General features: G+C 43.5%; 1 protein-coding gene across 1 annotated transcript in view; it reads right to left on the bottom strand.

Annotated features, from left to right (window-relative positions):
- ADCY2 (adenylate cyclase 2) overlaps positions 1–24,483 on the bottom strand; it is a 432,035-nt gene that overhangs the window by 29,926 nt on the left and 377,626 nt on the right. The window contains exons 19-20 of the mRNA XM_060009679.1: positions 8,825–8,909; positions 4,203–4,361 (exon numbers count right to left, since the gene is read on the bottom strand). Of these exons, the coding sequence (XP_059865662.1) occupies positions 4,203–4,361; positions 8,825–8,909 (244 nt within the window). The remainder of the gene's footprint in view (positions 1–4,202; positions 4,362–8,824; positions 8,910–24,483) is intronic.

Consider the following 24,483-nt stretch of genomic DNA (forward strand, 5'->3'; position numbering starts at 1 on the left):
CGCTAGTCAGGACCTGAAAAGCTGTGGGAAGGCGCCTCCCGTGACAGATATTGATAAGTTCCAGGAGGCAGTGTTCTCAAGTTTTGCATAAGTTTGCGATATTTGCTTCAAAGATGCCTAAAATTGAGTGTTTCCTGAATGCCAGGCACTGCTCTAAAAGTTTTGCATGCGTTATCGTTTTTGAAATTAGTTATAGCCTCTGTGAGGGTGGAGCCCAAGGTCCCACAGCTAAGAAGTGCTAGGCCCGGGACAAGCGCTTTGCTCTCAATGGCCAAGCAGGGCCCAGCGGGTAAGGAAAGCTGGCCGGGGCCCAGGAACCCCTCTCATCCCAGCGTTGGCTGTGCTCTGTCACGCCCAGTTTGGGTCTGGAATCCTCCAGAAATAATTCTCTTCCAGGATCCGCGTGTTTGACGATGGGCAGAACTTTCCCTCGCAGAAGCATTAGGGAAGGAGACGGGGGAGGGAGGGAGGGAGAGAGAGAGAGAGCACGCGCGCGTGCATGCAGGGCGCATCTATACGGCCCTGACAGTGAGGGGGGCCAGCAGCCTGGACCATGTCCACGCTATTAAACAGAGGAGGTCAAACACCTCAGCCTGCCTGGCCTGGGATCACAAGCTTAGGATGACACATCCCCAGGTCAGGGAAGTGGGTTCTTTTGCCCAGGGGACAGGAAGGGCTGACTGTGACAGAAGGTAGGCATCCAGCCTGTCGGGAAGTCTGAGGGATGGGGCAGAAGTCTGCCATGCACTCAAAGGAGCCTCTTGGTAATAACCTGGTTATAAGTATTTTGGAAAAAAAACCCCAAAACAAAACCGTCCTTTCTGAGACTCATGGTGGGAGCCCTCAGAACCTTTATGCAGGGGGCTAGGGGCTGTCCTTCTCCTTCAGACCCTTTATGGGGCTTCTCGTCTGCACTCAGGATTCCCTATGAGGACCAGAGCAACAGACTCTCCTTCACCACCGGTCTGATCTTGAGCAGCGACTGGGCGGCATCTCTGTCCCGCTGAGCAGACGTCAGGCTGCCCTGACCGCAGGCTGCCAGATGGGGCCCGCTGTAATTTTTTAATCTCCAACAGTTACAGTGGCTGCTTGAGTAGCTCCCTCCCCTCCCCAAATATTTAACCTAACCAGCAAAAACTGGCAGTAAAACCTGGAAAGTCACAGCCCAGGGGAGTTCTGTGTTGTCTGATGAAATACAGAGACTTCTGCAGCCCACAGTTGTGCAGAATGAAGAGATCGTTTCAAGGACGGTCTCATCGGTCTGATGCCCCCGATGTAAGATTCAGTGTGTGTCGCTCTACCCTCCTGAGCCATGTGAGGTCAGCAGCTAGAAAGTGCAACTCTAATGACGTCCAGGGTATCGGGGTTCCTAAGCGAAAACCGGAGACCTCTAATATGCAATAAGGGAACTTGCAGCTGTTTGTGGCAGTAAGCGTTCGAAAAGCTTTGGAACTGAGCTCCTGTTCATTTTCCTATGGGAAAATGAGGCTGCCTGGGTCAGGGGTGTGTTTCCTGAATGAAGGAATAAGCTGGGAGCTTGGGGAATGGGTGCTGACTGTCTGCGGGGGAAATCATTTTAGCGCCTAAGTCAGGTTCACGTGCACACACAGGCGTGATGTGGCCATGGACGAGGTCCCCAAGGAATTCATCTTCTTGATCTGACAAATGAGGCAACAGAATCCAGAGCTGATTTCAACAAAATGCGCTGATTCCTACTTTGTCTCCGAAAAGTTCCCAAACTGCTGGCGCAGTGAGGTGGTGCCTGTTCCAGGGTTCAAGCCCACCGGGTGGTGCTGCCCTGACGCTGCAGCCTTCCTCACGGACCCCACGTGGGCGGTGAAGGCTGTAGAAGATGCTGTGTGTGTTCTTAAACTCGCAGCACTGATGAGGAAACTTGGAGGGAAATGTCACTCCCATCTTGGGAGCACCCATGACGTGCTAGTCGCAGAAGGGTCAATGGCCTGGCACACAGTAGGGCCACTCGGTAAGTGGATGAGTCCATTGGTGCTTTGGTGCTGCCTGCCCACCAGGTATGTCCCACCGGCATGGATGTGGGATTCCGGGTCCTGCTCTATCAAATGCCCACCTCAGCTGGAGGGACGGATGCTCCGTGTGACATGTAACATCCCACACTCTACCTAAGAATTGTGCAAAGTAAAGCACAATTCCCCTTTGACTCAAGGGGAGACGGGGCTCAGGCTGGGGAAGTAGCTCACATTACCATGACAGAAAATGTCGGGACAAAGGCTCAAGCCCATGCTGTCCACCTGTGGGTTTCACTCTACATCCCCATCTGCTTTTCCTTATGATTTCCAAAGGGGCAACTGTGTTCAGAGGCCTGCTTAGAATAAGTCAAGCAAACAGGAGTGAATAGAGAGAACAGACGATTCCCCTGGTCTGGCCTAGAGAGACGTCAGAAGGGGGCAGAAGAGGTCACCAAGTGCTGTAGGGCTGAACCCGGGGCCTCTTAAGGTCTTGAACGAAGCACTGTCCTGTCATCTGGACAGAAGTAGCCCCTTGAAGCCTGGAATGGTCTTTTTCTCCCCCTCTACAGCCTTCATCTCTCTGCCAGTTTCTAGCACTTTCTTTTCTGGTTCAGAAGTCACTTGCTCACAGTGGTGGACTTTCTGGACTCCTGCATTTACGCAGTTAGCACCTTTGGAGACAATAGGATTCTGTTCCCTCCTGGGCCGGTTCATCTCTGTAACCAGGCCCAGCACCAGCCTGACCCAGGGCAGGGGCAACAGATGAATTTATAACCTGAATTAGCACCTAGACATATAGACACAAACAAGCTCTTAAACTGCTAATGAAAACAGATGGTTCCTTTTTAATAGATGTAATGATTTCACTGTCTGTGACCAAGAGGTAAATAAGTTGCTGAATAACCTACTGAAAGCAGAAAACACCAGGAGAAGAAATAGAGAAGTGAATGGTGGGACCTGCTGGGGCCCCTGGACTGGCTCACCATGCCTAGCATGCTTCCAGAAAGACCAGAGTGATAAGGTCCAGTCCCTGCCCACCACCTGGCACTCTCTTCTCAATGCCAACTTTAAATATGTTACAGATGAATACCGTTCCAAGCCTTCTCACTTGGCTGCTCTGTGCATCAGTGTCATCAAAGTTCAGCTTATCTATTAACGAGTTCATCCATCTACAGGTTTCCGGATCCCTCATCCATTCCCAATCCTCACTGAACATTTCCTGAGAACGGGGATTGCACCTCATACATCTCTGAAACTCCACAGCACCAAACACAGGTCATTCACTCAGTGGGTGCTCAAATGCACGTTTCTTAAATTAACAGAGTCCCACTGTAGATACATCTGCTGACTCTTGTAATTTAGTTACATTAAAGAAAATTCATGACATTTCATTTCATAAGCCAATTCAGCATTGAAACAACATGCCAATCTCTCCAACTCTAGTTAAATATCCATTCCTTTAGATGCTCCATGAAATTCCCTTTTCTATCCATTCAGATGGATGGTCTCAAGTCTTTGATCTGTCCTTGTGTGGCTAACTCCTAAATTCTATCTCATACCTTTGAAATCCTAAGACCCTTAAAAGGCTCTCAGGGAAGTCACGAGCCATGGAACAGTGGAGTGTGGGATGCATGGTGTGATTTTGCTTCTTGATTTGGCCTTGATGGCATGCTGGTAAGGAAGCGTCCTCCCACACTAGGCAGAGGGTGGTGACCCCTTTTGTGACATATTTGGAACCCCAGTGCCTCATATTGTACGTTCAGAACTTTACATGATTGGGGAAGAAAAACTAGGAAGAATGAATCAACTTCATGCTCAGATGTTCATAGGCGAGTCTAACTCACTATTCTCAGTTGATCTCTATACGGCCAGTCAATATACTCTTGCAAATGGACACGTTCAGGCCAATGTCGAGTATTTTGAACACTGACATGTTTGAAGTGCCACAGGCCTCTAGGTCACTGCCAGGAGCTTTCGGCCCTCACCAGCGCACGCCCTTCCCTGGCCAGCAGCCCCGCCTCTCCCCATCAACCCCGCCTCTCTTCACCAGCCCCGCCCCTCCCCATCAGCCCCACCTCTCCCCATCAGCCCAGCCTCTCCCCATCAACCCCACCTCTCTCCACCAGCCCCGCCTCTCCCCATCAGCCCCGCCTCTCTCCACCAGCCCCGCCTCTCTCCACCAGCCCAGCCTCTGCCCTTCAGCCCAGTCTCTCTGACCTCATTCTTCAGGCTCCTGGCCAGGAAGTGCTCAGCCACGTGTGCAGGGAGCACGTTCTCCAGCAGCACGCGGTTCAAGTTCTCCATGGTTTCTATCTCCTCTCGCTCTTTTTTGAACTTGTTCTTCCATAAGAAGTCTAACCTACAGTAATATTCATTCTGTTACAAGAGGACACAGAGGTAAAGAAACAATAGGCATCTTGTCCTGCCAGAGAGTGGAGGTTTTAAAGAGAAAATAAAAAGAATGAAACAAACCTAAAAAAGAACCCCCCCCAAACGGAATTGTCACCCTCCCTACCAAGCCCTCAGTTGCCCCCAAATGTCTCTCATTTCACCCTCCAACATGGATTTCCAAAATGCAAATCTGGGAAAGAACCAGCCTCCGAAACAGAGAAAATAGCTATACTGAAGCCTTGAAAGACAAAAATGACATGAAAGCTTCTTACATAGTCATGTTAATAAATGGTGGCTTGAATTATTTTTTGAAAAGAGCTGTGATAGAATATAAATAATGAATAAAAGAAAAATGGAAAATATTTTAGTAGAGAGAGTGCATTGTTTCATGATTTGCATTTAAAAAATAATAGTGTTCATTTGTGGCAGTTTGCCTTTAACAGCTGAAAATCAGTTTTCCTCTACCACAAATTATGTAATTAAGTATACATTGAAAAGTATGTGTTTTTTTCATTTGGGATTGCACTGTACTGAGAGAATGACATTATATTTAGACAAAAGTTCATTTTGATATAATTTAATTAAGATGGTACCTGCTAGTAAAAAACATATGTGTTCATGCTTTATAATGTATTAAAATTCAATGTTTTTAAAAATCAGCTGTTATTAACATTGTAGAAATAGGCCCGTTTACTGTCACAGGGTCTCTTTGGCTTGTCATCATTTTGTATCTGCTCTGATGTATATAATTTAATATAATGAAATAGCCTGGAATGAATCTTCCTGTAACAGAAGGGCCTAATAGAGAGAGTGTATTTCAGCACAGATAGTAATTATTGACAAATACATGCAAAGAAGAACTAAATGGAGGGAGTATGTTTTATTGGTTTGCTTAGCTATACCCATGACAGCACGAAGCAAAATAAAACACACGTAAATGGCCTCTCATGCACAGATTGCAATTTCAAAAAATAATTCACCGTTTGAAACCTGAAAGCACAATGATCATTCACTGAAATTAGGTTTGCTTCAAACTAGGTATGATATATTCAAAAACTACTCCGCCTCCTCTGGGGAGGCACTTATTTTTAGCTCATATAACAAAACATTATTTTTTAAAAGATTACAAAAGAGATCGCTTAAAAGTTTGCTTATATTAAAGTTTTACATTACTGACACACTTTCCACATTCTGTGTTTATAGAAATCATGCTATGCACGTACTGGAAAAGGCCTCTCCCTTGGAGAACAGATTATTTACTTAGATATTTTGTGGGGGGATAAACTAGTGGTGTGGCCGGTATTAAACTAAAATAACAGAAGCAATCTACGGTGGTGGCCTCGAGAAGACACAGGTATACACCGAAGATCAGATAAAAGTGAAACATGAGATGAAGCCATGGAGCCAGTTGAGGCAGGCAGCAAGCCCAATTCGTGGAAGTTTGAAAGGTTTTCGTAAGGCTCGTGAAGAGTCGCTCAGGTTTTCTGCGGGACTGCTACTGCACCACGTGCAAGCATCCTTTAAGTCTCCTACTAAAGGAATCGGAGCCCTTTGGGACCAGCTACACTGGACTGAGAGTGACCTTCTGACAAATCTTTCCCCCTCACCTCCCCAACCAGTGCAGAACCCTTGCCTTGAGGTGCAAGGACCTTAAAAACTCATGTGCAGTCCCCCAAAGGAAGACAAATGTTTTTATCCCAAACCAGTTGTAATGGACTTAATCATGTCGCTAAAAAGATCGTTCCAAGTCCGAACCCCGGTATCTGTGTCTGTGACATCTCTGGAAATAGGGTCTCGGCAGATGTAATGAACTTAAGGATCATCCTGGATTTAGGGTGGGCTGTAAATCCAATGGCTGATGTCCTTACAGGAGAAAAGAGAGGGAGATTTGACACAGAGACCCAGGGAGGCTGCATGAGGAGATCCAGCCAGGGGTGGGGAGAGCTGCTTCCTCCGGGACCCTGACTCAGGGCGGGAAAGCGCTCTAAGGACTTTGTGACACTTCAACTAAAACAGCAGCCCTGCTCCATGACCTCCAGTCCTCACATCACCTCCCATCTCTCAGATTCCATCTGGGGCTACTCCCCAAATGCTTAGGGGCCCAGATTCCACTCAGATGTGGAATTTGTCTTCATGAGCTCTGGCGTGATGGGAGAGAGAACAGGAAGAGTCTTGAGAGGGTGTCCAGGCCGCGTCTGGGACCCCAGCGACCCTGTCTGCTGTGTTTCACGTCCTACCACAGCCTTGAGGGCATCTCGTGCTCTGTCTAGTTCTGAAAAGTACCTGAGGAACTGGGCTTACACCTTTCTGCGTGGACAGAAGTGGCCTCTGGGCAGGGGCGCAGGCAGCATGTGATTCCACTTTCTCTGGGATCCTCAACTCTCGTGCACAAGGACCTCGGCCTCACTCTCAGGCACTAGGTTGCCGCTGCCCGGTTCCATACTCTGAATGAGCCCACCTAGGATGCAGACCCTTGATGGCAGGGGGCTGCCCTTTAAACCTGGGTGAAATACAGCGGACCTTTCTCTGTCAAAAGAGGCCCTTGAGTTGGCTTGCGTTTCTGTCACAAACTAGATTTCAGTACAGAGAGTGGTACTGTACTGTCGCTCTTGTCTAGGATGTGTTATGTTTTCACTAAGGTTTCTGAGATGCCTAGAGCAATATTTAGTATAGTCATTTCCTTAGAAAGCAAGTACATTGCCATCGTTTCAAAAATGATGGTCATGGGTCAGGGGAGCCATTAGGACAAATGATAACAAAAATAAGTTGCAAAAAGTCTGTGCTATTATTTAAAACGTGTTCAGAAAAGAGGTAACTCTGAGGCCATGGATTCTTACAACACTTGACAACCTTATTTCAAATATCAGACATTTGTTTATAATACAGTTGTATTTCCGGAAGGGTGTGCAGAGGCCCTATATCACAGACTTCACATTCTTGTTATCCCAGAAGATTTGGGACCTCAGTAAATCATTCACTGAATGATTTTGGACTGAAGGTCAGCCTTCCGGCTCACCTTGGTATATCCTTGGTTCTAGTTAAAGAGTAACTGTGAACACAATTAATCCTGCAGGGATTACTACCCTTTAGGCCTCCAGATGTACATATTACTTATCATTACACGAGTGACACAAAAGGAAACGGGTACCAGCGCTCTCATGTTAAATGAATGCCCGGCCATAATACTGCACACTTTTGATTATTTATTTAAATCACTGAGGGAGTAACTGATCAGTGAGCAGGGATTCCACAACATTTGTGTAGTGGTATTGCCTGTATATTATCTCAGTGATCAATAAAAAAAGTTGGGAGAATTCAATTTGATTCTAGGTAATTAAAATATATTGCTGTGAAGCAATCTGAGTGATCATTCTAGTAGGAGAAACTGCCTAAGAATGCAGAACCTAGCATGTGCCGGGGACAGAGGTGGGGAGGGTGATGGGGGGACCGGGGTCTTCTGAGCTCTGCATCAGGACCACAGCGTAGCTCTAGGGAGATTGGTGAGAGCTGCACTGTGAGCTCCAGGGAAGGATGCCCCTTGCACTTCCCCAGGAAGATGGAAGAGGATGGATGGCATTCCCGGGTGCTGGACTGACGGTCAGATCTGGTCTCTGCTCTGACTGTGCAATTATTAGCCGCTTCCTCCTGGTGAGAAAGGGAAGGCAGACCCAAACTCCCCGGCTGATAGTTTGCCTCTCAGATAACTGTTTAGAGATGTGTATATAATTTAATTGGCATTGTCTCTTCCCTGGTTATCTCCACATAAATCACTTCTTTGTTTCATGCTATCCATCAAAGAACTTAAAACAAACTTTGGTTGAGGCACAGCTACCTGGTGTGGGATGAGTCTTTAGTCTTTGGGTGATTGTCCTTGTTTGCAGGCAGAGAAAGAATATTGCCCTTAAAAGTCCTGCACCTACAGGCTCCACGGGGAGGCCAGAAGCGGGCACAGAGCCCGAGGAGGATGTTTCATTTGCATCACAAAATAAAATTTTTGAACAAGGGACCATATTTCTAGGGATAATTGCAAGTGACAGCAGGGATATTTAATGCCCACTTAAAAGAAAAAGAAGCTATACGTTTTGAAATGCAGATGAAAACCCCAGGCAAGGGGACTTTTTTTTCCAATTAGTGGCAGCTATTGAGGGAATACATTGTAGGCTTACAGAAACTTACACATTTATTTTGAGACTTAACAGGAAATTCATTGATTCACACTTCTACTGTTCACAAAATTTGCCTCTTAGGGAAAAAAGAAAAAAATGAGAGGCCTTTTTCTTGTGTCTATAGCCAAGCATACACACCTTGTGCTACCTACTTTTCTCTTAAGTGATAAGATGATTCTGATGCTTCAACATTTGTTTGCATGAAAGCAATGGCAATGCACGTCAGCAAAGTATTATTAATACAGCACTTTAGAGAAGTTACAGAAGTAACAGACTTCTTACCTGTCTGCCCAGAACAAGCAGTGTGATGAAAAATATAAAGAGAGACACTGAGCCCATGGTCTTTAGGTCTTTCCAAATGCCTGGTCTATTAAAAAACAAACAAACAGATGAAAACAATATACCAAAACAACATACATACAGGACGTAGAATTCGTGCATGAACAAATTTCAGAATCTCTAGTGCTTGTCTACATTCTACACCAACCAAACACACACACACACACACACACTTCAAATATATTTGCAAGCCCAGATTGCATCAAAAGAAAGCAAAATAATCCTTATTTCAAGAGCTCTGTAAAAGAAAAAAATCTTCCAAATGAATATAGATTTCTTACTTTATACCAAACTCTAGCGAATATAAAATGAATAGCAGAATATTAATAATATTTTCTTTATATTTCTGGGATCAATATGGATAATTGGGTATATGACTTGTATTTTTTAGTAATTATTTGCAGAATGAGACAGTATGCTAGAAATTAATAATCATGGGAGATATAAAAATGAAGTAGGGAACTTTATTTCTATAAGCTACTCTGACATATGAATAATATACTTTCATATAACTTTCTGGCAGGCCCTCCTTATTCCTCCTTTCATGGGGTTTTGTATCACAAAGACATAAGACAGATGGAAACCCTTGGCCCACTGCCCCACCAAGCTCTCGCTGTGCTGGCTGGGCCCTGCATCCTCATCATGACCTTCTAGGCAATGACCACCCACACATCCTAGTTGGCAGGTGTGGTGGTCAATTTTACGTGTCAACTTAAAGGTTCTGATTTTGGTTCTTGTACAGCATACAAGGAGAAATTGCTTTGATTCCCCAGGGTAATCCTGCATAGCTGACAAATGATTATTTCACACCTATAACTGTAAATGAGACTTGAGAAGTTGATTATGCTTGGCTGCCATGTCACATAAGCAGCATAGCTTGTATTTAATCAAGTATAAATATCAAGTCATCAGTTTTTGCTTGGGAGTTGAATATGCTTTGAGATTTTCCTGTTTCCTCCATAGAAGGTTCGAGGACTGAGGAGATAATAAGAGAAATGGATAAAGAACTAAAGAGCGCAGGTGGGCTTTGGAGTAAGTAACCCTGGTTGGAATCATGACTCCCCTGCTCTAGTGAGCTTGGGGCCTAGGATAAGCCCCTCCAAATCTTACTGTCCCCATCAGCCAAAGGGGGTGCCAGTGCCCATCTTACTGGCTGTCTTGGTCACTAGGTCAAACATTTATGTACCTGGCATAGAGCCTGACATACAGGAAGCGCTTCATAGATGGTACTCATGATTTTTCGTATTAACTGCACAGTGATAAACAAGAGGATGGAGCGAGGAAGGTAGAGAAAAAGATAAGAAAATGCAGGTTGGTGGATTTCATTAACAGAATGACAGATCCATGTGCAAAAGAAAGGCAGATTCCTGCGGAAATGGGGAGAGAGAATCTCCAGTCCCAGTGGCTGAAGGGCTCAGGACCTCAGAGAACTCTCCAGAAAGGCTATGCTTGTACTCAGGGATCTTTCCTCCTACCAAGCCAACTGTGGCTGGAAAAAGTCTGAGCTCAACAGCCATAAGGAGGTTACCAGTTTCTCTCTGGGAATGAAGTGAGCTGACAAGTGTCACTTTCCTGTCTCAGTAGTAGTGATTTTAAGAAATGAAGTTCCTTTTTGAGCCCGTGGCAGCTGTGTCTAATAGCACAGTTGAAGTCACTGCAGGGAGCAGATGTTTATAAGCAGTGCAAACTCCAGTGACTTTTAGGGACTTTTTTTGGCCACACCATGTGCGGCATGTAGGATCTTAGTTCCCCGATTAGGGATCGAACCCATGCCCCCTGCAGTGGAAGCATGGAGTCTTAACCACTGGACCTCTGGGGGGAGTCCCCAGTGACTTTTAAACTCATTTCCCCCCATACTGACTGCACTGACAGGATATTGACCACTTAATAAAACTGGTACAGGGAATTCTCTGGCAGTCCAGTGGTTAAGACTCCGAGCCTTCCCTGCCAGGGCCCGGGTTCGATCCTTGGTTCGGGAACTAAGACCTCACAAGCTGCACGGCATAGCTAAAAAAAAAAAAAAAAAAAAAAAAAAAAGTGGTACAACATAGACAACAGTGCGTAAGAAGCTGGTGCAGGCTGTTTTTAATTTTCATGTTGCTTCATGAACATCCTATTACTTTACCATTCCAGGAATCCTAGAAAACTGCTATGACATCCCTCCCTTTTACCCATCACCCTATAAATGTAAACTGAGAGTAAAATGTTAACTCCAAGGTCAGGATCTTACAGTAGCTTCATCAACGCAACCGATCAGAACTCAGGTCCCACGTGCATCCCCAGGTAAGGGACCAGATGCCCCAAATATACAAAGCCATCTCCCGTCCCTCTCACTGATGGAGAGTGGGAGGTAAGACCCTCTTTATGAAGTTCAGGGGCTGGCTGAGTTTTCAGGTAATCACACAGAAAATACATGCAAGCAACGTAGAGGGAAAAATACTTTTCTGGGACTCCTCACGCTAACACATTTAAACATAGGTTTAGGGGTGGAAATGACCTCTACCTATCTGCCAGTTCTTGAGCCTTAGTGAGGAATAGTGGTGGGTGGAGGTGGGGACTTGGGGGAAGCAAGACTAGGAACGGCTCTCATTGCTGGACCGGGCAGTGCACTGCAAAGTACAGAACTAAACGGACCTCAGAAATAATGACGCACAACACAGCCTGTAGGATAGACTTGGGTACCAGTCCACAGATGCCTTTTGTCCTTCTGACGTTCTCTGTCAACTAGGGAGAACTGTAACCTGCTGTCTTCACTTTCATTTAGATTTCTCAAAAACTTCTTTTATTCATCCAGCCCCAAAGAACCGCTGATTCCAATTGGAGTCCATCTCTCCCACGTGGGCCCCTCACAGGCCATGGCTGGTGGGCTCCTGAAGCTTGAAGGATGAATTTCTCCATCCACAGATCCATTCCTGGGTTCCTTGCTCTTTGTGTGTATGCAAGAGAGGCTGGGAGGAAAAGGAGTGGGTGGTATGGGGGGGGACATCGGGACAGAGAGAATAAAATTCCAAGATGTCTTCTGGCGGAGTCTAGTCAGTTGTGTTGATCATATCAGTTTCCCAGGACTTTTCTTTTTCTTTTTTGTTGAAGTGTAGTTGATTTGCAATGCTGTGTTGGTTTCAGGTGCACAGTAAAATGATTCAGTTATACACACACACACACATATATATATATATATATATATATATATTCTTTCTCAATCTTTTCTATTATATGTTATACAAGATACTTTGCTATATAGCAGGACCTTGTTGTTTGTTTTATATACAGTAGTTTGTATGTGCTAATTCCAAACTCCTAACTCCCAGGACTGCTGAAACAAAGTGCCACAAACTGGGTGGCTTAAAACAACGGAAATTTATCATCTCATAGTTCTGGAGGCCAGAAGTCTGAAATCAAGGTGCCGGCAGGGCTGTGCTCCCTCTGAAACCTGCAGAGAAATCCTTCCTTGCCCCGTCTTGGCTTTGGTGGTCGGCTGGCCACTGTATCACTCCAACGTCTGTCTTCATCATCACGTGGTGCCCGCTCCCCTCCCCCCACGTGTCTCTGTCTCCACATGGCCATCTTCTTACAAGGACACCAGTCATATTGGATCAGGGCCCACCCCACTCCAGCAGGACTTGATCTGAACTAATTACATGTGCAATGACCCTATTTCCAAATAAGGTCACATTCTCAGCTACTGGGGCTTAGGACCTCAGCATGTCTTCTTTTAAGTGACACAATTGACACATTAACAATTGTATCAGCCATTATATAAAACTGACAGCAACTTAGTCTGAGGTCTCTCTCTCTCTCTCCCTTCCCTTTAAGTTTTAGGGATGAAATCCACTTTGGACTTTCACATGTTAGGGCTGTGCTATCACTCTGTTATGAAGTACAGAAGACAGAGCTAATATAACTGAGAAGGTTTCTAACTCTATGGTTTTTAACTTGACAGTTTTAGCCAAAATGTGACCAGATAGGCTATTTTTTAATACTTAAAAATGGGTTCTGGAGGCACAGACACCCAAATGTGCCTGTAGCCACACACTAATTTACAGCTGACCCTCACCCTGAGGCTGTTGATGGAGCAATCATTCTGGCCCTCAAGTTTCCAGAGTCCAAGAGAACAAAGAAACCTAACAAATTGGGCAAAGGATATGGAATTGCTTGGTGAACCAGTCTCTAACCTAAAGGCTAACAGCTCCGTGACATAAAAATGACATTTTCATTGCTTTCAGGAGAGGATGCAGTCCAGGCATGTTTACACAAACATAATTACATTTCAAAACATTCTATTTTCTAGGTGACATAGCCTCTATTTACTAAGAAGAAAAGTACCTCAAGAAACCTAGTTTCCGTTGTGTTGGTAACAATATACGAACTGAGTAAAATCTTCCCAGGTCATTCACTGGAATCAAAAGTAGTCTGACCTCTGGGACCCTGACCCCCTGAGGCCCACGTTTCATAAAGAAAAGTCCCACAAAGAGACAATGGCTACTTCCCTCCCTCTTAACGTGAGACCCTGTTGCTCTGCCGCTGATGAAATCTGTTTACTTCTGGCTGTCCCTGTGAGTAAGTTAGGAAATGCCTGGCTTTGCCGACAAGGAACCTCTGAATCCTCAGGCAATTTCAATGTCAAGCGATGCAAAAAGCTCAAGTTTTGGCCAACTTGATGCTGCTGCAAGATGAATCTGCTGTACCTTGCTCAGCACAGGACCAAGACCTCAACTACAATGTCAGAAGACGACACAGTCCGAATAAAACAAAAATACCCCAGAAAGGAAACGCTGGGGTTAAAATGCAAAGGGAAAAATAAAGACAGCCAACTGCCCTGTCAGGAAATCTTTCTCTAAGTCTGGCTGGAGAAAGGGCAAGGGATTGCTGAGATGCACGTGTTAGTACCACTTTCCTGATATTTCCTCCTGGCCTTTCAGCTGAGTGGCATACAGCATCCTGCTGACCTCTGCTTCCAAGCTCTCCTCTCCTCCAGGTCACCAGTGCAGTGGCTGGGTCCTGGCCAGGTGATGCTGGCTGGTGATGAAGCGTGAGGATGACAGCTCAGCCAAAATTCCTGTATTCCACTGCTCAGACTCAGCAGCCATCCAAACAAACCTATTTTCTGATGGCTGATCCGGTTGTTTGCAATGGCCACCAGAGCTGTTGTCAGACAGGAGAGTTCTAAAACAGCTTGGTCATTTAAAAAATACACCATTCCTTTCCGATGATTGGAGATGCATCATTAATAAGTTTTCTTGACCAACGGAGTCCGGGGTGGGAATGACCTCTGCAGACAGTTTGTGTCTTTTGACATATCTTTCAGTTATTTTCTTTCCAGTTCTATTTAGACATAATTGACATATAAACTGTATAAGTTTAAGGTGTACAATGTGCTGATTGGATACACTTATATGTTGGGAAATGATTATCACTATAGCATTAGCTAACATCCTCATCACCTCACATAATTACCATCTCCTTTTTGTGGTGAGAACATTTGAGATCTACTCTTTTAGCAACTTTCAAGTATGTAATACTGTATTGTTAGCTCTAGTCACCACGCTGTACCTTAGATCACCAGAACGTATTCATCTTATAACAGGAAGCTTGTGCCTTTTGACCAACATGTCCCCACTTCTCCCACCTTTCCCCAGCCCTGGGTAAGCACCGTTCTACTCTCTGTTTCTGTGAGTTCAGCTTCCTTAGATTTCACATATAAGTGACATCATACAGTATTTGTCTGTTTCTGGCTGGCTTATTTCACTCAGCATGATGCCCTCAGGGTCCATTCATGTTGTTGCGAGTGGCAGGATTTCCTTTTTTCTCATGGTTGAGAAAATAATATCCCGTTATTCCTTTCTCTCCACAACCTTGCCAAAACTTGTCATCTCTTGTCTTTTTGATAATAGCCATTCTACGGAGTGTGCAACATTTTACTGTGGTCTTGATACACACTTCCCCAATTGTTAATAATATTGAACATTTTTTCATGTCCTGTTGACCATTTGTATGTCTTCTTTGGAAAATGTCTATTCAGTTCCTCTGCCTACTTTTAAATTGATTATTTTTTTATGTTGAGTTGTATGAGTTCTTTATGTATTTTGGATATTAGCCCATTATCAGATATATTATTGGCAAGCAGTTTCTCCCATTCTGTAGGTTGCTTTTTCATTTCGTTGATGGTTTCTCTTGCCATTCAGAAGATTTTTAGCTTGATGTAGTTCCACTCACTTATTTTTGCTTTTGTTGTTTGTGCTTTTGGTGACATATCCAAAAAAATCATTGCTAAGATCAATGTCAAGGAGTTTTTTCCCCTATGCTTTTTTTCTAGGAGTTTGAAGGTTTCAGGTCTCTTATCCATTTCAAATTAATGTTTGTTAGTGGTGTAAGATAGGGGTCCAATCTCATTCTTCTGCATGTGGTATTTAATTTTCCCAATACCATTTATTGAAGAGACTATCCTTTACTTATTGAGTATCATTGGCTCCCTTGTCAAATATTAGTTTACCACATATGCAAGGGGTTATCTGGGCTCTGTATCCTGTTCCACTTGTCTATGTGTCAAATTTTTTTTGCCAGTACCATATGGTTTTAATTACTGTAGCTTTGCAGTGTAGTTTGAAATCAGGAGTGTGATGCCTCCAGCTTTATGCTTCTTTCTCAGGATTACTTTGGTTATTCAGGGTCTTTTGTGGTTCGATACAAATTTTAGAATTGTTTGCTCTATTTCTGTGAAAACTGCTAATGGAATTTTGATGGGTATTGCACTGAATCTATAGATGGCTTTAGGTAGTATGAACATTTTAACAATATTCTTCTGATCCATGAACATGGGATTTCTTTCCATTTTCTTGTGTCTTCTTCAGTTACTTTCATCAAAGTCTTATGGTTTTCAGTGTACAGATCTTTCACCTCCTTGGTGTAATTTATTCCTAAATATTTTCTTGTTTTTGATGCCATTGTGAATGGGATTGCTTTCTTTATTTCGTTATCAGATAATTCATTGTTAGTGTATAGAAACACAACTGATTTCTGTATGTTGATTCTGTATGCTGTGACTTAATTGAATTTTTTGATTAGTTCTAGCAATTTTTTTTTTTGGTGGAGCCTTTAGGGTTCTCTATGTATAAGATCATATCATCTGCAAACAAAGACAAGTTTTCATCTTCCTTCTAATTGTATGCCTTTCATTTCTTTTGCTTGCCTGATTTCTCTGGGTAAGACTTCCAGTACTATGTTGAATAAAAGTGGCAAGAGAGGCACCCTTTTCTTGCCTTGATTTTAGAGGAAAAGCTTTCAGCCTTTTATTATTGAGTATGATATTAGCTATGCACTTGTTATATGGCAACTTTATCATGCTGAGGTATGTTCTTTCTATACCCAATTTGTTGAAAGTTTTTAGCATGAGAAGATGTATTTCATCAAATGCTTTTCCTGCATTTATTGAGATAAGAGATCATATGATTTTTATCTTTCATTCTATTAATGTGGTGTATCACACTTATTAGTTCGCATGTGTTGAACCATCCTTGTATCTCAGGGATAGATCCCGTTTGATCATTGTGCATGATCATTTTAATATGCTGTTCAATTTGGCTTGCTAATATTTTGTTCAGAATTTTTGCATCTATATTTACCAGGAATATTAGTCTGTGTTTTTTTTGTTGTTGTTGTTATTTGTTGTTTTTTTCTTTTAGTGTCCCTATCAGGCTTTGATATCAGGGTAATGCTGGCCTCATAAAGTGAGTTTGGAGGTGTTTCCTCCTCTTCAATTTTGGGAAAAGTTTGAGAAATATTGGGATTAATTTTTCTTTAAATGTTTGGTAGAATTCACTAGTGAAATCATATGGTCCTGAGCTTCTCTTTGTTGGAGATTTTGATTACTGATTCAATCTCCTTCCTCATTATTGGTCTGTTAGGACTTTCTATTTCTTCATCATTCAGTCTTGGTAGGTTGTATGTTTCCAAGAAGTTATCCATTTCTTCTCTGTTGTCCAATTTGTTGGTGTATAATTTTCATAGTAGTCTCTTATGGTCCTTTGATTTTGGGTAGTATCAACTGCAATGTCTTCTATTTCATTTCTAATTTTATTTATTCCAGTCCTCTCTCTTTTTTCCCTATGGCTAGTCTACCTAAAGGTCTGTTTATTTTGTTTATCTTTTCAAAAAGCAGCTCTTAGCTTCACTGATCTTTTCTGTTGTCTTCTTAGTTTGTATTTCATTAATTTCTTCTCTGATCTTTGTTATTTCCTTCCTTCTTCTAACTTTGGGCTTAGTTTGTTCTTCTTTTTCTATTTCTTTGAGGTGTAATGTTAGGGTTTTTATTTGAGATCTTTCTTTTTCTTAATGTAGGCATTTGTAATTATAAACTTCCCTTTAAAAACTGCTTTTGCAGCATACTACAGGTTCCGGTACCTTGTGTTTCCATTTTCATTTGTTTCAAGTTATATTTTATTTTTCCTTTTGTATTCTTCTTTGACCATTGATTGTTTAGGAGTACGTGGTTTAATTTCTATATATTTGTGAAATTCCCAGTTTTCCTACTGTTACTGATTTCTAGTTTCATGCCATTGTGATTGGAAAAGATACATGGTATAATTTCAACCTTAATTTTGCTAAAACATGTTTTATGACCTAACATATGATCTATTCTGGAATGTTCCATGTGTGCTTGTGAAGAATGTATTCTGTTGCTGTTAGATGGAGTGTTCCAAATATGTCTGTTGGGTCCATTTGACCTAACAGTTTAGTTCAAGTCCAATGTTTCCTATCTGACTTTCTGTCTGGATGATCTATTGTTGAATGTGATGTATTGATGTTCTCTACTATTACTCCATTGTCATCTATTTCTCCTATCATATCTACTAGCATTTGCTTAATTTATTTAGGTGTTCTGATGTTGGATGCATATATATTTACGATTTTTATATCTTCTAGATGAATTGACCCCTTTGTCAATACATAATGACTTTCTTTGTTTTCTGTTACTGTTTTTGGATGAAAGTGTATTTATCGGATATAAGTATAGCTACCCTTACTCTCTTTTTGTTTCCACTTGCATGGAATATCTTTTTCCATTCCTTTACTTTGATCCTATGTGTGTCCTTAAAGCTGAGGTGAGTCCCTTGTAGGCAGCATATAGTTGGATCCTGTTTTTTTATCTGTATAGCCACTCTATGCCTTTTAAATGGACAATTCAATCCATTTACACTTAGAGTAAAATTGATAGGTAAGGGCTTAATAATGAATTGTTTTCTAGCTGTTTTTTAGTTCCTTTGTTCCTTTCTTCCTTGATTTCATGTTCCGTAAAGTTTTGCATTGCTGTCTTCGTATGTGAAGTAGCACTCACTTCCTGCACCCTTTACTAACTGTCTTCAGGGCATAAATATCTTCCTTCAGCCCTGCTAGTGCTTCTGAGGCTTTCGGGACCTTCTGTGGATACATCTCTCCACCTTTCTTGCTCCCTCTTATGACAGAATTCTAAGCTTGTATGCCTCCTCTCCATCCTATAATGCACCAGGCCAACTGCTGACAGTCTTCCTTTTGTTTTCCCAAACAAAACTCGCTAAAGCTCAAGTTTGTGGTCTCTCTCTGGCCCTCAGATTTCAGTCAGCTTTCTGTGCATGCCCACTAGCCATTGGTCCAAGCTCCCTCTCGATGCTGCCATCGGGAGGGAATATGCACAGGGAGCTGGCCACAGGGTAGAGGTGTGCATGAGGCATGTGGAACAATGAGGGTGCCCGTGAGCCAGCTGGGGAGATCTGTGGGTGAAGTGTTCCCAGCGGCTTGTGGGTGGGCTTCTTGACAAAGGCAGTCATGCAGTTAGTAGCATCTGTGTTCTCTTAAAGCCCTCTGAGAGTCCTATCTGCTCCTCTCCCAGCTTGGTAGCATCCTGCACAGCTGGGAAGCTGGGTGCTCACAGGAGAAGTCATAGAGTGAGAACATCTCTCTTGGACTTAAGCTGTGCCATCTTGGGGGAAGGGTGGTGTGGACAGAGTCAGACTGTGTCTCTTACCCACTTCAGCTTGTCCAAACTCATGTTTTTTTCTCCAATGGTGTCCTAGAACTTCTCCTCTGAAAACCTGGACTTCTGCAAAGTCTCCCTCTTCCATGGGTCACTGGCTAAGACTGTTTTCCAGGGGGCTCCGTGGCCAAGAGCTGCTGAAGCTGGATTACGTGTCACTGCAGGGTCCACAGCCAGGATCAAGGTCTGTATGCCTACTGTCCAACACATGGGTGGACGAGACTCCTTCTGGATCCTATATGGTGCTGGGTCCCACAGCTCCTACAAAGGCACTTTTCTCCAAGGATAGATTACAAATTATTGTTGGGGACAAACATAAGGGATGTCTTATTCTGCCATGATGTTGACAACACTCCTCCCCTATCTTTTTGGATCTCCACACTTCTTCAAGACCTTTCCAATATCACAGTCAACTCTGGGTCACTTAACCAGCTTCCAGCCAACAGGTTCACTCATTCCCTAGGTAGGCTATAGGAACTTAACCTGCAAGTCTCCTTTTGGCCTTCTTGTGAGACACAATTTTCTAATAGGAGATTTTGTAAATTCTTGAGAGCACAGACTATATTTTATTCATCTCTATGTGCTTGGACTCCAGCAGTCAGGCCTGGAATATACAGGGTATTCAATGAAACTGTGCTGTGAAGACAAAGGAATGAGTGGACAAATAACTGTGTTGGTTTGAAATCTAAGGGGTTTCATTTATAGACACTTTTCCTCCTGTGGCTGGACACAGATGCACTGAAATCCTATGCAATCTTCCAAAGAAGGTGACCCAGTATCATCCAAGGACAGATGGATCAACGTCTCATGCTGTTTTCGAGTTATTCACAAATGCTAAGGACTGCAAACAAATTCTGGAACTGCAAACGACTAACATAATAAGGGATAAGCTCATGTTTAAGAAAGAGCCCTGGAGGCAGCTGCAGGTCAGGAGAAATGATAAAAGGGGGGCTGGAGAGGTAGTGCTGGCCTTTTGCTATGGAGAAAAGATGCACCCTGATTAATGCAGTCATGGTTTCATCCTTTGGAGAAGAGTGATTTTAAATGGGAAGCAGTTGGTGCATCTGATATCGTGGGTCTGTGCACTGGACTTTAGCCTCATACATTGGAGAGTTGATGATAAGAAGTATGTACCCTATCTAGTCTGGGGGCCCAGACCCTCTGAAGTCTCCTTCTTCAGCTCATTCGAAAATCAAACAAAACAAAAAACAGCCTAAAAACTGAGTATCTTCCTACAAGTGGGTCAAAATCACAGGGCATTTTCTTTTTTAGGTTAGATAACAAAGGAGCTCACTAATGGTTGCTTTTTATAGAAGAAAAGAAAGATTGGTAGAATTCGAGCAGCCCTAGGACACCTTTTTTTGTTGTTCTTGTTAATTTAGGCAATTCAGATTACTGACCTCCTTACTCTACCTCCCAGCTCTGCTACTAGTGGTGTCAGCTACAGAGAAACAAACGTGTGTATTCCATACTTTCTGGAGATGGCACTGCAGGGGAGGAGGGGAATTAGGAAGGGGAAGAGAAACTGAGATATTAAATTTGAAAGTAATTTAAAATCTTTTCAGTATGAACTTGGATATATTATGGGTTTGACTACAGATTTGGAATACGGTTTTCATTTAAAAGAGGAGACTTTAAAGAAATGTCAGGTGTTCTTCCTCCCAGCTCCTGAACCCAGGCCCGCCTCCAGCCTGTCTCGGCGTGTCCACCTGACTCCTTTGAGCCTTTCGGAGGGGCAGTTTCTGGTAGTTGTGGCTTTTATGCTTTCAAAGAATTCCTCCAGTCCAGAGAACTGTTCCTGGCACCCCTGTGTGTGTTGCCCTCCGGTGACCTGTGGCAGTACGTACTTCAGGGCACCTACTGCTCACCTTGCTCTAGTCACTAATCGCTTTCTGGTTTGAAAGATGCAGTGGTTCCACCCTCCCTAGGAACACCTCTGGACCATCTCTCCCAGAGGTGTATGCACACTGCTCCTGCCTTCTTCCTGAGCATGATTAATGCTGCAGTTCTTCCTCCAGGCTTTCAGTGAGCTCATCATCAGTGGATCCCTAGTTGGGACACTGTCAAAATGTTACAATATGCTGAATTCTAGCCATTGGGTTTTCCATGAGACACAGAAAAAACAGAGAATGCAGAACCATGTTGAAGGTGCTTGACTCATGGCTCCATCGCTATGGAGCATCTCCATGGCTATCCTTGGTATGGAGCTGTTGCTAATGTCAGGAAGTTAAAATTATGCAGACATTTCTACCAGCAATAATCCAGAGCTTCTGAATCATGCTGGGTACTCGATATAATTGCTGCTTACTTATACACTTTATATGCTGCCCAGAAAGTATTTATTTATTTATTTATTTTGCGGTATGCGGGCCTCTCACTCTTGCGGCCTCTCCGGTTGTGGAGCACAGGCTCCGGACGCGCAGGCTCAGCGGCCATGGCTCACGGGCCCAGCCGCTCCGCGGCATGTGGGATCTTCCCGGACCGGGGCAGGAACCCGGGTCCCCTGCATCGGCAGGCGGACTCTCAACCACTGAGCCACCAGGGAAGCCCACACAGTATTTATTTTATTAGGCTAAGTGCCCACACAGAGCTGGTTAATGTGCTGGACTCCTGGTTAACCCCTCTGTTCAAGCTCTCCATCCTCCACACATCTTCAGAATAGAAAGCATATTTCTAGCTTTCAGGTGAATTAACATAATGGCTGGGTCCACGTGAAATGATAATATTCACCCTTTGATACTCTTCAGTTCTGCAAGGAAAAAACACGCAGGAAAGTAACGAGCCTTTGTCAAGGGAAGGGAATGTGTCCTTGAAACAAAAACAGCTTCCAGCAATATCAATGGTTTATCACGATCACCACCACCATCACCTGTAAAGCATCCTCAGTGGCGCTGGCTGAGGGCTTTGGGAGTTGGTGTCATGGACCGGAATAGGGATCGGTGATTGATTGATTCAGCAAAGCATCTTGTGCTCACAGAGGATATGGAAGACTGTTGTAAATGCCAGAGAATCAGGACATGGATTTTCCTGGACCTCCTAAATATCAGACACTTCTGAGCTTTCTCCACCAAGAGGTGATAGACCACAGTCACATGATGGCAGGTGAGGTGCAGGGACCTTGCTGGCCTCCGTTCGATTTTTAATGGCACGCCCTCTCGAGTGGACTATTTTTTTCTCCTGTGAAGTTGGCTTTCCGCACTCATGAATCTTACAGATTGGTATCCTTTTCTGAATTATTCATTGATCTGGAGTCTTTCTAGTGCATACTTTTGTTTTCTTTGCTGACTCTGCCGGCAAAAAACTCCCTGTTGGCTTGTCTGTGATCAATGTCAAATTTGGCTTGGAAAAGGCCCCTGAAACATGGTGAACTCACATATAGGACAACAACACAGTCCAAACTGTGTATTCAGAAGATGGCCCAGCAGTCCCCTGTAAACAGAGATGCTGAAACCAAGCAGGACCCTGTGGGGCTCCTGGGCACGGAAGCTTTTCTTTGTCCCCCATTTCTTGTTTGTAGGGAATAGACGCCAGCCTCTATGAACTTCCCTGAGTTCCAAAGGGCAGATTCAAACAGTTGCTAATCCAGGAAGGGAGGGGATGCAGAGACAAGGGAGGAAACCCCCTGAGGGCAGATCACAGGAACCAGAGAACCTCATCAGGAGACCACCTGAGGCCAGATTAAAGGACTGCAGACCCTGCACGCCCCTGATCCTTATTAGCAACCCAGCCCTTGAACTATTGCTATAAAGCTCCTCCCCAAATCATCCCCGGTTGGGACACACAGGAGCCCGGTGTGTCCCCCTCTGCCTGGCAAAGCGATAAAGCTATTCTTTCCTACTTCACTTAAAACTCTGTCTCCGAGATTTGATTTGACACCGGTGCACAGAGGCCGAGCTTTCGGCATCCACAGTGACCAAAAACAGGTCGGAAAAGGGATGGCACCAAGCCTGTGACTTCAACGGCACAGACCAACTCGAGCAGGAAAGGAGGTGCTGCCTGGCCTCGTGTTAAGCCAGTATCTTCCTTGAAGGGCATCTATGGCTTTGGGACGGAGGGACGTACATTCTCAAAGCAACATCTCAGACTAGCTTTTTTTTTTTTTTTAAGGATCCTAGTTTCATATCTGAAAGGGTTGTGTCAGCAATAACAAACCAGATATAGGAGGAAAAAACCTTTATCAGTTCTTTCACAGTGGAATATCTTGAATCTCAGAAAAGGGAAAGGAAACATTGACCTCAATGGGTTTTAGCACTGACACAAGTCACATGGTTAAATCATACACACACCGAGGTTGGGGAAATCAGAGGGGATTCCAAGCTGCCACTCAAAGGTCTCTCCTTTGATGCTCGTTTTAAACTGCTATTAGAGAACACTTGTTAATTTTGAGGTATTATGCTATTATGTCAGTAATAGTCATCTTCTGGCAGAGGAATGCTTCCGGGAGTATTGTGGCAGCTCACGCAGAAACCTTAGTCAAACTCCTTCGTAAAATTCCTATAATTATGTTTAATTTCCTTTCCTTTTTTTCTGCTCACATTCTGGGAACTGTCCTATTAATAATGAAATGGGAAATAGATAGAATGATAAGGAAGGTAACCAAAAGCATTGCTTATTCTTTCTGTGATTAGTCAAGGAGTCATTAATAATATTTGAAGGACATAATGCTATCTCTTTAAGAACAAAAAACTGTAAGTATGTATAGCAGATCAATATATGCAAAAGTTCCTTAATTAGGAGAGAGTTAAGACTTCCCACTTAAGAGTAAAGTTCACTGAATTTACATTTCAATACAAAAGGAAATTAGTTCCTGTTAATATTTCTGCGGAAGTTTGCAGGGCTTAAACATGGTAAGGCAGTTGCACCCATCCTAGAGAGGATGCTGGCTTACCGTTGGCAGTGAAGGCGGGTGCCTGAGGCTTGTCCCGTGAGCCCTACCTAGCTTTAAGGTGATTATAAAGACAAAGCCAAGAGAACACACACAAAAGACCTTGAATGAAACAAAAGGGCTCTGAAAGTAAAACTCCTTTTCTTTAACCAAATAGCTACTTCCCTGCTGCTGGGGTTCTAATAAGAGGTGGCCTGTTTCCCTCAGATCCCCAAAGTATTTCCCTCCCCATCAGAAACTTGCTAATCTAATTTCTACTTTTGCTTCGGATGTGTAGCGTGTGCAAGAGCTTTAAATTTAATAAAGGGAAACTGAGTAGTGTTCTCAGCTGTGTGTCAAAATCAGTGATGCTACATTTACTTAGGGATTCAATACGGGCTCTCTGGATATGGTAGGGAAATGTTAAAGTGTGTTTGGCTGGCAATTTTGAGAAGTTATCGGAAAATTAACTTCAATTTCATTTTTATCTTGGCTAAGGAATCATATAATTTCCTTAATACAATTCTGTATTTTTGCAACTCCACTATCCTCATCCTGACTACAGATTGTTAGGGTTTCATGGCGTGGAGGATGATGAAAATTAAATTTGGTGAGGAGAATGTGGTGCAGTTGTGTTTCTAAAAGCATTCTTATTGGGAAGAAACGTTTACACAGTGAGATGCCCACGTTCCTGACACTGGGCCTCTATTGGTGAAGCGGCCAACACAAACC

This window comes from Delphinus delphis, chromosome 3 (assembly GCF_949987515.2).
Source record: "Delphinus delphis chromosome 3, mDelDel1.2, whole genome shotgun sequence".
NCBI lineage: Eukaryota > Metazoa > Chordata > Mammalia > Artiodactyla > Delphinidae > Delphinus > Delphinus delphis.